At 38.3% G+C, this 12449-nt stretch overlaps 1 protein-coding gene across 2 annotated transcripts in view; it reads right to left on the reverse strand.

The window, feature by feature from the left end:
- ulk4 (unc-51 like kinase 4) overlaps positions 1-12449 on the reverse strand; it is a 98044-nt gene that overhangs the window by 44341 nt on the left and 41254 nt on the right. For both annotated transcript variants that reach the window (XM_041988709.1, XM_041988710.1), the window contains exons 20-22: positions 7990-8151; positions 7410-7595; positions 5807-5934 (exon numbers count right to left, since the gene is read on the reverse strand). In XM_041988709.1, coding sequence (XP_041844643.1) covers positions 5807-5934; positions 7410-7595; positions 7990-8151 — 476 coding nt within the window. The remainder of the gene's footprint in view (positions 1-5806; positions 5935-7409; positions 7596-7989; positions 8152-12449) is intronic.

A 12449-nucleotide genomic window follows, 5' to 3' on the forward strand; every position in this document is an offset into this window, starting at 1 on the left:
CAACACCATCCCTACAGTGAAGCATGGTGGTGGCAGCATCATGCTATGGGAGTGTTTTTGAACATGTTGAACAAACAAAGATTTTTGGCCTTGTATCTTTTATATCCTTGATTTGTTAGCACTTCTTGGAGGTTTTCCCTTTTTCCATCAGCTCCAATTGGTATCAGCTGACAAATTTCTAATGATCTCTTCAATTACCTGCATTACAAGTCCCAGTGCATCAATTAAGGCCTAGGGTAACCAGATTTATGCTTGCAATGGAATAGCCTCAGGCATGGATATGTTCCCTACCAAGAGTACCTTAATTGTATGTTATAGCTGTGAGATACAATGACAGAGTTTCACAAACATAACAAATAATTAAACAAATTTAAAAAAGAAGAAAAAAAAACTTTTACAGAAAATGGTTTCTGCAACATGAATAATTTGAGTTAGCATATTGAAGAATTAAAAACAAAAACAAACAAAAAAATATAATCCATATTCAGAAAAATAAACAATGAACAGTAAAGCATTATTCATTTTTATTTCACATCAAGGAAAAAAATAATAAAGTTGTAGATCAATAAGATGATTTTGTTTTTAGAGATTTCTTTTGAACCAAAAATAGGGACCATTCCAATCCTGTGTGATCATCTCTTGCAGCCAATTTTGCAGACTGATCTATGAAGAAATACTAACTTGCCACCTCACTACAAGTGGCTCACTGAGTGAGAGTATGAGTGTGACTGCATGTGCTGAAAGCGTCACATTCCATTCTCAATTCTAATCTCGACACTTCATCAGTGAGATCACGCCAAGTTTAGCTCATAGAAACACACACAAACTTTTATGTTATTGAAGAGCTAATTAAACAACATGCTTGTGTGAGAGCAACACTGGGGGGGAAATGTGTGTTGGTGTGGTTGAGTCATGCAGGGTCCTCAGAGGTAGACAAACAGGCAGGTCAACTCTGACAACTAACTGGGTTTTTACAGAGAGACCAAGTAAGAGGAGATTTCTTTTTGTGTGTCTGTAAAACCGAGGGGGGAAGGCAGAGAAGACCAGCTGCAAAGGAAATGACAAATAAAAATGCATTAAATCTAAAAGTAAGTCCTCTTGTCTGCAAGGAGGATGGGTTTAGACCTATGGTGAGGGATGAACTTAATGATGGCCTGGGTAAAGACTGCGTGTCAGACAGAATGGTCCAGTTCAAAAAATCAGAAATGGATTGTACATTCTCCATTTCCTGTCACAGATTATTTCTGAAACCCAGTTTCTGAGGACATCATAATGCTGTGGAATCTATGCTGTTTATGATACAGTGTTGAGGTAATTTCTAAATCAGATTACAATAAACTATAGCATTTACTACAAAAACACAACATTAGAGTAGAGATGGGCCTACAGTCAAACAGCCTCTTTGCAGTCCTACAACCAATATATATTTTGAAGACTGTTTTCCCCAAAACATTCTTTAGAATGCGATTTTATTTACCAAGAGAGAAAAATCTAGCTTTTTTTGTTTTCCAAGACATTTCTTGGAGCACCAATTCCAATCCTCACAACCAATTTATTGTAATTATTTTCAGCTGAGCCAAGCTTGTTTGTTTCTTTTGTGCACAGCATTGTGGGCCCTGGTTGTCCATGAATCCCATAAAGCAAGTCAGCGTGGTGTATGTGAAGGTATTATCATCCATAGGAAATTCTGTTGTGCATAATGACACATTGGAGAATATTTAAATTTATCAATATGAGCCAAAAACAAACATCAAACCCTTGTCTCATTGTTGAATCATTAATTTGCCATGCAGCTTATAATTCAACTTAATTAGTAAAATACTGTAAAAACAAGCATGAAATGGCAAAGTATGGTCATCAGAACTGTGAGAATTCCTCACTGGATGTCTACAAAATGTTTTATGGTTATTGTAGACAAAGATAAGACAGCAATGCCATTTAGATTAGTCCTTCGTGTCAGTCCTTGTAGGAAAGAAAAACAATAGAGAGAAAATTATTGCTGAAGTGAAATAACCCACACTGTTCAACGTTTAGATATGCTTATAAATGTAAAAATAAAAGACGTATAGAAGGAACACAACAAGTGTTTATAACCTGCTGACTGTTGGACTTTTAATTAAAGCAGCATACCTTGTGGACATACTCACTCTGCTGCATACAGGGTAATTTTAAGCACAAATTGGAGTATAGGCTTTAGAAAGATTGGCAAAAAAGAAAAAAATAAACTACAAACAAAAGTCAGGAAAAATGTCAGAATGAAGGTTTACTGTGACAGTGTGCCTCTTTATGAATAGATATAATCAGCATTAATTCATTCAATATGTTAACATGCTTTGGGAAGAAATTAAGTCCCATTTTACTGGTGTCTGCGTTTGTACGGATCATTAATGATGGACCATTCATGATCCAGGACATGAACTTTGGTTCTTTGACTGTAAAGATGAGTTTGTTGGCTGTTAAGTGGATTCAGTATCAAAGAAATATTTTGAGGAGACGAAAAAAGGAATTATGAAAGGGCACATCATTGAATCCACTTTCGAGCACTTTTATGGGTTATTCCCCTCTCAAGTACACTTATCTGCCTTTAGCAATGTAAGTGATAAAAACAAAAGCTTGTAACAGGTAATCATAACAATACATTACATCCCTAGCAACGACTATAAAGTCTAATGGGGCTATTATCAAATCAAATCAATTTTATTTATAAAACACTTTTCCTACCAAAGGCAACACAAAGTGCTTTACATGATAAAAACAATATTCTTATGGTATGTGCATGCAGGCTTCATCACAATTCAAAAAGAGGAGGCTGAAGACTTCTAGGAAAAATAAAGGAGGCACCACTGCATTAGACCGCTGGCCTCAAATGGGAATGTACAGGTCCTCTAGAGCAGTGGTTCCCGACCAGGGTCCCGCAAAGAGCACAGGGAGTCCCTGAGGCTTTGAACATTAAAGCTATTGTGATTAATGACCACATCTCACTTTTGAAAGCCTAAAACCAAGCATGGTTTCAGCACAGGGTGGAGCAGGGGGTCCATGGCATTTTAGTATATGCATGAAGGGGGTCCCCGAGAAAAAAAGGTTTGGAACTACTCTTCTAGTGATATTGACTACTCTAGTGATAGTGACTCCAGTATTACAACAGCGTCGAACAAATTTTAAAAAGAAGATTAAAGCAGGACTTAACTGCCCAAAAGCAAAGCTTTTTCTTCTTATGCTGAATTGTTAAAAACATTCAGCAGAAGACGGGGAGTCACTGAATAATTGGAAATGTTGCATCAATAGTCAGAAATAACAGGTTAAAAGGTGGTAACTGATTTATGTAATTAATTGCATTAAAACTTTACACATTCAACGCATACGCAGCATCCGTCATTAATGACGGAGAGACATGGGGGTGTCTAGAGGCCGTAGGGAACAAGGTGAGTCGGCTGGCTCTATGCATGGATTTGAGGACGTCACATCCATGTTAGATAAGCATGTTTTAACACCCACACTTTACTGGTGAGAGGGTTCAACACCCACACTTGTCCCGATTAAAAAAAAAAAAAACTTTTCACATAGTTTGCACAAAAGTCTCTGCTCTGGTTGTCTGCACTCTGCACAGCATGGCAGCCTCCTCACCCCCTCCCACAACTTGTGAATCATGATGGGTGTCGGTGATCAGTTGATCAGCTTTTCTGCCGCTAGCACTGTCTCTCTTGTTGCATTTGTTTATCGTTCAGCTAAAAAGGAGGAAACTAGCGGTTTGTGGTTTACACTGGCACATTGTTACCCAAAAGTATTGTTCTTGGACGTGCTAGCTAAAGTAAGCGACATTTATCAGTCTCATGTCAACCAGATCCATATCACTATCATGGAAACAAGGGGATGTCTTCTCTAAATCATTAGTGCTGTGCAGATGTTGGAGACAGGTCTGATCATTTAGGAGCCATGAATGTAGTGGGAGAAATTATGAACAGGTTCTGAGATATAAATCAGGGAAGCTCTCCTCTTTAATGAAGTAGCTGACAGGTGGTAGAAAAGATTTATACTTCAAATTTACAGGGACGGCTCTAGAAAAGTTTAGATGAGGCCCAGGCAGAGTTGGCATGAGATATATTTTTTAAGGTCTTGATTTTATGTAATATTGAACTGATTATTACAACTAAAGTAGTCATCTAATGTAAAAAAAAAGTGAAGAAAAAACCAAGCGAGCATTGGTTTGCTCTTTCTGTTGACACAATACAGTAAAAACGGTCAGATTTCTGGTATTGTCACGAATGGTGATTAATCATGAGTAATCATGATTAATAAATTTGTGAGCTGTGATTTTTCTGATTAAAAAATTTAATTACAATATATATATATATATATATATAGACATGGAGGTATAGCTGTGTATATATATATATATATATATATATATATAAACACTTTTTCCTTTAGTTACAGAAAGAAAGATGAGAGTAATAAAGGGAGACGAGACACTAACAAGGATCCACATGTTAAGGACATCTTTTTAAACTGACATGCCAAATTATGATAAATTAGCAAGGGAACTGGCTGTATGTTATGTATATACAGTACGTATGCACTGTATATATGTATGTATGTATGTATGTATGTATGTATGTATGTATGTATGCATGTATGAATGAATGTATTTGTAGCTGACCATATGGACCTGTCACATTCACAGCAGGACTGTATAGTGTGGGGTGAAACACAGGACAACCAGTTAATGAAGCATTTGAAGTCCTAGTAAAGCTGCAACATACAGCAGCAGGAATTAAATGTCCTGGGAACCTACATTCATATTATTATTCCCACAGCTGCTGTGCTAGTTTAACACTGAGGTTACACAGAGTACAACTGTATTGCCAACAACCCCAGGCAACACTTTCATGAAGGAAGGCTGATTTTAGAAGCTAACTGCTTCAGATAATAGATAAGTCTGTGAAACAACATTCAAGGAGCGTTTGAATCAAATTTCCTTTTGTGGTTTTGGCTTACATAGATTTCTTTCAATCAGTCCCCCAAACCTAAAGATTTTTTTGAATATAATCCCTATTGCAAATAATTTGAAAATCTTATATTTTTCCAGCCAGGAATAAGGGGAACATTTGTGGGTTTGTCTTACTAAAGTGTAAATAGAAGAGGTCGTTTAGTTGTAGCAGTAGTGTTGCTGGCTACGGGAACACATCTGTACGAAAAGTTACAGCTAAATAATTAAAAGGAAACTCTACCCTAAGGTGGTAATCACAAATGCTACTTGTTTGTTCTCTGACAGTTCAGTCTGTGTGAACGTGTGCAACTACATTCCAGAGAAACTAATTACCCAGTAGCCTGACAGACTGACTGGAGTTAAGATTAGGCTTCACTAGTCTAATTCTTAGTATAGTTAGACAGCAGAAAGTTAAGGCTTCGTGTGTTATTACTGAATTGCAATGCAGTACAATTTAAAGTGTGTAGCTCAATCAACTAAAATAAATTATGATTCAACCTTGCAGCATCCTTGCATCTGGTAATCACTTTTTACAAAGCTGCTGCCAGCCTCTGTTGGTTGTACATAAATTATACTTTCTGCTACAGGACAAACCAAAATTTTATTTAATTTCTCTTAAACATTAAAACTGCTGGTGAGTACCTGAGACACAGCATTCAATCCACTAATGTCAGCTACTTTCTACAGTAGATGCTGATGAGTTAGTAAAATAATTTGAACAAGAAGGACTCTACTGTACTACTGAAAAGCACATTTTCTTTCTATAAGCCTGTGCTGTAACTTCAGCTTTGTGTGAATGTGTCTGTGTGAATCGTTTACCTGTGCTGGCAGCAGTAAAGCAGCGTATCTGTGTTGTCCTGTATCAGCAGCAGCAGAAGCAGTAATGCTTTAGCTCGTGTTACTGTGGATGAATTCTCAAGACAACGCAGCACCTTCAACACCAAATCCTACATGACACAAATACACAAATAAATCAAATGAAAGTCTTGCCAATCAACAAAATGGAAAACAATATCTTCCAATTTCAAATGTCCACTCTGTAACCTCTCAGGGACATTTATGTGATGCAGTTTTATCAAACCAAAAGATGCAGAAATAAGAAAACTCAGCTCAAGTTTATTAAAATTGTATATTAATGTCGCTTAAATATCAAAATATGAATAAAACATTAATCAACAGCCAAAAATGTTATCAGCTCAGGCTCCTCTTTATCACGCAAAATGCACACGCACATACACACACAAACTCAGAATGCCTGCAGTAGCTTTAGACAGCCACTCACTCAGCAGCACTAACTGGCAGGAAAGAATTTGACTGACCAACATTCATTACCATTATCATTATTACCAACAACACGCACAGCTGAAGATGTGTGTGAGGGTCTGTGTGTGAGAGAACAAATGTGAAAGCCTGTTCATGACTGTGTGTTTATGGTACGACACACCAAGTTAATTAATTTCAAAGCCCAGTAGTGTGTGCTTAGCTGATAAGTCCCTCCCCACTACCCACAATGCTCTGCTGAAGTAGAAGGCTGCAGCATGTTCATTCAGCCAATTAGCCCAGATACTGACACACTCAACAAATTAGAGTTTGTGCTTCCGTGCACACACATACACACAGTCACTCATATGCATGTGAACAAACACACATACTCACACTAACAGACAGAGTTTTGTGTAAACAAACTCTTGGACTGTCTGTCTTTGTGCCAGGGGAGAGAAAAGGGGGAGATACAAGGGGGTAGGGGGTGAATGCATATCAGTTTATAATTAGAGCAGAGTTGAAGTACTCAGTTTGTATTATGGTGTTAAATTGGAAATGCTCAATGCAAATAAATTCAGTTCAGAGTCAATTACCAATTCTAGGCTCCCAAGTTAAAAACCTTCAAATCAATTTCAGCCCCTCTGCCTTACCAAGATTAGCACATCACATACACACTAGATGGGCTGTCTTATGAAAAATTAAATAAGTAACTCCTGACAAATTAGTTCATTCACAGTTCAGCTTTAGTTCGTGAACTGTATGGAAGAGAGGAAAAGAGGCACATTGACAAATGCAGACAGGCTGTAAAAAATTTTAGAATTTGAGAAGGCTTATTTGTTCTCCATGGTGTTGTGCATATATGTAGGGGTGTTTTTTTTTTTTATCCCCCAGTTACTTCGTAAAAACCTTCTCATTAGAGACATCCCTCACAATAACTTTAGAATTCAGACTGTACTCAGGCAGCAGTAATGTTTCGAGCTACATTTTGTGTGAAATGTTCCTGTAAAAACATCAGAAATAAAACAGTAATACAGTGCAGTTTGTGCTCGGGTTTCTTAAGCTAGCTGATATGTAGCTTGAATGTATTTGAGTTTGACATTTGTGCATCTCATGTTGTAGATGTGCAATCTTGCAAATGTGCCTCAGAGTATGTACACACCTCATTCTGGGCAATACGATGAGTTTGGATGTGTGAAGCAAGTAAGGCAGTGGCCACAGCAGTGAGCAGGTGATGCTGCACCCTGGCCCCTGCTCCACCTAAAGCCTCTAAGACAGCTGTAGGGCCACAGGTGTCAATCACTGCCAAGAAGACTGCTGGGTCCACCCGGGTTAGTCTAGAAAGAGACTGGAGAAATAGAAAAACACACATGCACACACTGAGCTGATGTGCAGTATGGCATTTATGATCCCACCCAGAGTATCTGATTATATAGTATATGTTGTCATTTAACATTTATCGTGTTTGTTTTTGGTGGTTGATCAAATGAGGGATTTTTTTTCAAAAGTCCCGTCAGTTATAAATAAATAATTCTAGCAGTCAAACTTCTTTGCCTCCTTTAACCTTGATGTTCAAATGAATATTAAATGTTTTTATCCAATATATTTTCTCTTCAATTTGTAAAGTTGCCATTTTATGGTCAACTTTCCAGGTTATCTATTGTGTTTTGGCTGAGTGTGTCTATCAAGTTTGTGGTACATGACATGACTGTGCATATGTGCATGTTAACATGTGAACTTACAGAGATGGCAGTGATTCTGACAGCCTCCACTGTAGAGTGAGTAAACAGGTACCACAGTGCAGAGCCTATCTCTGTAGTAACCAGATGATGAGATGGGTCAGATACCACTGTGCAGATGTTCTCTATGGCTTTAGCAGCCATATGATGAACGACAGCATCATCCTGTAAAACAGATATTTTAACTCTGTAGCAAGGATTGGTTCAGAACAATAAGAGTATTTAATGACTACAATCTGGAAATATTATTCAGTGAAAAGGAAACGTCAAGTCATATTATGAAGTAGATCGGTCAATACCCTGCAAACATTTCTCAATCGTCATAATCCGCCATACAGATGGCTCCAGCAAAGCCAATTAAAGAAACAATACTGAAGTATAATATTGTGCCAATAGTTCTCAAGAGCATTACTATGACACTCAACGTCTCTGTTTAACAAAGTCAGTGAATGGAAAAGGAGGCACAAACACCAAGAGACAACCAGAAAGAAAAAGAGAAAAAAGAGGCTGTTAGAACCACCAGGTAATGGGTGTGTCTACAGGTAAATAGTAAATGTACAGACGTGAACAAATTTGTTGGTACCCTTCAGTTAATGAAAGAAAAACTCACAGGTCACAGAAATAACTTGAATCTGACAAAAGTAATAATAAATAAAAAATTATATGAAATTTAACCAATGAAAGACAGACATTGCTTTTCAACCATGCTTCAAGAGAATTATTTAAAAAAATAAACTCGTGAAACAGGCCTGGACAAAAATGATGGTACCCCTAGAAAAGACTGAAAATAATGTGACCAAAGGGACATGTTAATCCAAGGTCTGTCCACTAATTAGCATCACAGGTGTCTACAATCTTGTAATCAGTCAGTGGGCCTATATATAGGGCTACAGGTAGTCACTGTGCTGTTTGGTGACATGGTGTGTGCCACACTCAACATGGACCAGAGAAAGCAAAGGAAAGAGTTGTCTCAGGAGATTAGAAAGAAAATTATAGACAAGCATGTTAAAGGTAAAGGCTATAAGACCATCTCCAAGCAGCTTGATGTTCCTGTGACTACAGTTGCAAATATTCAGAAATTTAAGATCCATGGGACTGTAGCCAACCTCCCTGGATATGGTCGCAGGAGAAAAATTGATGACAAAGAGACGGATAGCACAAATGGTAACAAAAGAGCCCAGAAAAACGTCTAAAGAGATTAAAGGTGAACTTCAAGCTCAAGGAACATCAGTGTCAGATCGCACCATCAGTCGTTGATTGAGCCAAAGTGGACTTAATGGGAGACGACCAAGGAGGACACCATTGTTGAAAACAAATCCTAATAAAGCCAAACCACATGTTGACAAGCCACAAAGCTTCTGGGAGAATGTCCTATGGGCAGATGAGACAAAAATGGAACTTTTTGCCACGGCACATCAGCCCTATGTTTACAGATGGAAAAATGAAGCATATGAAGAAAAGAACACCGTCCCTACTGTGAAACATGGAGGAGGCTCTGTTATGTTGTGGGGCTGCTTTGCTGCATCTGGCACAGGGTGTCTTGAATCTGTGCAGGTACAATGAAATCTCAAGACTATCAAGGGATTCTAGAGAGAAATGTGCTGGTCATTGTCAGAAAGCTTGGTCTCAGTCGCAGGTCATGGGTTTTGAAATCAGGACAATGACCCAAAACACAGCTAAAAACACCCAAGAATGGCTAAGAGGAAAACATTGGACTATTTTAAAGTGGCCTCTATGAGCCCTGACCTAAATCCTATTGAGCATCCTTGGAAGGAGCTGAAACATGCCGTCTGGAAAAGACACCCTTCAAACCTGAGACAACTGGAGCAGTTTGCTTATGAGGAGTGGGCCAAAATACCTGCTGAGAGGTGCAGAAGTCTCATTGACAATTACAGGAATCGTTTGATTGCAGTGATTGCCTCAAAAGGTTGTGCAACAAATTATTAGGGGAACTATCATTTTTGTCCAGGCCTGTTTCATGAGTTTATTTTTTTTTAAATAATTCTGTTGAAGCATGGTTGAAAAGCAATGTCTGACTTTCATTGGTTAAATTTCATAGAATTTTTATTTATTAATTTTGTCAGATTCAAGTTATTTCTGTGACCATTGTGAGTTTTTCTTTTATTAACCGAAGGGTACCAATAATTTTGTCCTTGTCTGTATTTATATAGCCCTTTTCTGTACCTGGAATGATACCCAAAGCGCTTTACATTATACATCACATTCACACACTGATGGCGGAAGCTGCCATGCAAGGCACTAACCACAGCCCCATCAGGAGCAGTTTGGGGTTCGGAGTCTTGGTTAGGGACACCATGACATGAGCTCGATAGGCCGAGGATCGAACCGGCAACCCTCAGGCTACAAGACAACCATTCTACCCACTGAGACACGCTGCCACAGGTGAAACTCATAAAATTAGAATATTGTGCAAAACTTATCGTATTTCAGTAATTCAACTTAAAACAGTAAATTTATATATTAAATAGACTCTTTATATACAAAGTGAGATATTTCAAGCATTTATGTGATATAATTTTGATGGTTATGGCTTATAGTTATATATATGAAAAACCAAAATCTAAATCTCAGTAAATTAGAATAGTGTGAAAAGGTTCAATCTTTTCGTCTCTAAGTGCCACACTCTAATCAGCTAATTAATCCAAAACACCTGCAAATGACTCCTGAGCATTTAAATGGCGTCGCCGTCTATTTCAGTAGAGTTCGCAATCATGGGGAAGGTTGCTGACCTGACAGTTGTGCAGACAATCATCAATAACACCCTCCACAAGGAGAGAAGGCCTCAAAATGTAATTGCAAAAGAAGTTGGATGCTTTCAAAGTGCTGTATCAAAGCACATCAATAAAAAGTTGAGTGGAAGAGAAAAATATGGAAGAAAAAGATGCACAACCAGCAGGGATGACCGCAGCCTGGAGAGGGGGAGTTACACAAGGATTTGACTAAGGCTGAGTTAGTGTTTCGAGAGCCACCACACACAGACGGATCCTGGTCATGGGCTCCAAAAGTCGCAGTCTTCTGAACAAAATATGTCAGAAGTGTCTTATCTGGGCTCAAGAAAAAAATTAACTTGTCTGTTGAGCAGTGGTTCAGAGTGCTTTTCTGATGAGCAAATTTTGCATCTCATGTGGAAATCAAGATCCCAGAGTCTGGAGGAAGAACGGAGAGGCAACAATCCAAGACACTTAAAGTTTAACGTGAAGTTTCCACAGTCTGCGTTGATCTGGGGTGCCACTGTGCTTTATTAAGTCCAGAGTCAATGCAGCCATCTACCAGGAGATTTTAGAGCACTTCATGCTTCCTTCGCCAGAAAAGCTTTTTGGAGATGATGATTTTATTTTCCAGCAGGACTTGGCACCTGCCCACACTGCTAAAAGAACCAGAACCTGGTTCAATGACCAAGGGATTACTGTGCTTGATTGGCCAGCAAACTGTCCTGACCTGAACCCGTAGAAAATCTATGGGGCATTGCCAAGAGAAAGATGAGGCACATGAGGCCGAGCAATGCAGGAGAGTTGAAGGCCGCTACTGAAGCATCCTGGTCTTCCATTCCACCCCAGCAGGGCCACAGGCTGATAACATCCATGCCACACTGCTTGAGGCAGTAATTCATGCAAAAGGGGCTCAAACCAAGTACGCATGACTATACTCTACAGATGGTCAACATTTCTGTATTCAAAATATGTTTTATTGATTTCATGTAATATTCTAATTTTCTGAGATTAAGATTTCTGGGTTTCCATAAGATGTAAGCCATAATCATCAAAATCACAACAAATAAATGCTTGAAATATCTCACTTTGCATGTAATGAGTTTATATATCAGTTTCCCTTTTTATGTTGAATTACTAAAAATAAAATAAGTTTTGCACAATATACAATTGTTAAGTTTCACCTGTATAAGCTTTAAACATGGGTGTGAATGTGAACATGTGTTATATACTACCCAAAGCAAATCATATTTCTTAGTGTTCCAATACTTTTTCCTTCTTAAAAATGAAATGGTATTACAACCACATATTTTGTACTCCATTGTCCAGTCAACTACTTAAAACATGAATGCTAAAAAATATGTTGGAGCAAAAGGCAGCAATTATCAAAGAACTAATGTAATCACTAACTGACAGTTAGATAAGCATTCATCTCAATGCACAAGAGAAGTTGTGTGTGTATGAGTGTAGTTGTGGGAGCTTGCATTAATGTGTGTTTGCTTTGTGTATACTGTATGCGCCCACGCACACACACCTTTGCCTCAGTAGAGAATAGCTGTTTGTGTTCAGACAATGGGGCCAGGCTAATGAAATCTCTCTGGCTGAGGAAATTAGTTTTTCTAGAAAAGTCATTGTGGAAAACGACAGGAAGTAGAAGAGAAGTGATTGTCTCTGTCAAGTTATTATTGTGTTTCACTGTGTTACATCACTTAGATGCTACTCTCCATAGATATG

This window comes from Melanotaenia boesemani, chromosome 6 (genome assembly GCF_017639745.1).
Source record: "Melanotaenia boesemani isolate fMelBoe1 chromosome 6, fMelBoe1.pri, whole genome shotgun sequence".
In the NCBI taxonomy this organism is placed as follows: domain Eukaryota; kingdom Metazoa; phylum Chordata; class Actinopteri; order Atheriniformes; family Melanotaeniidae; genus Melanotaenia; species Melanotaenia boesemani.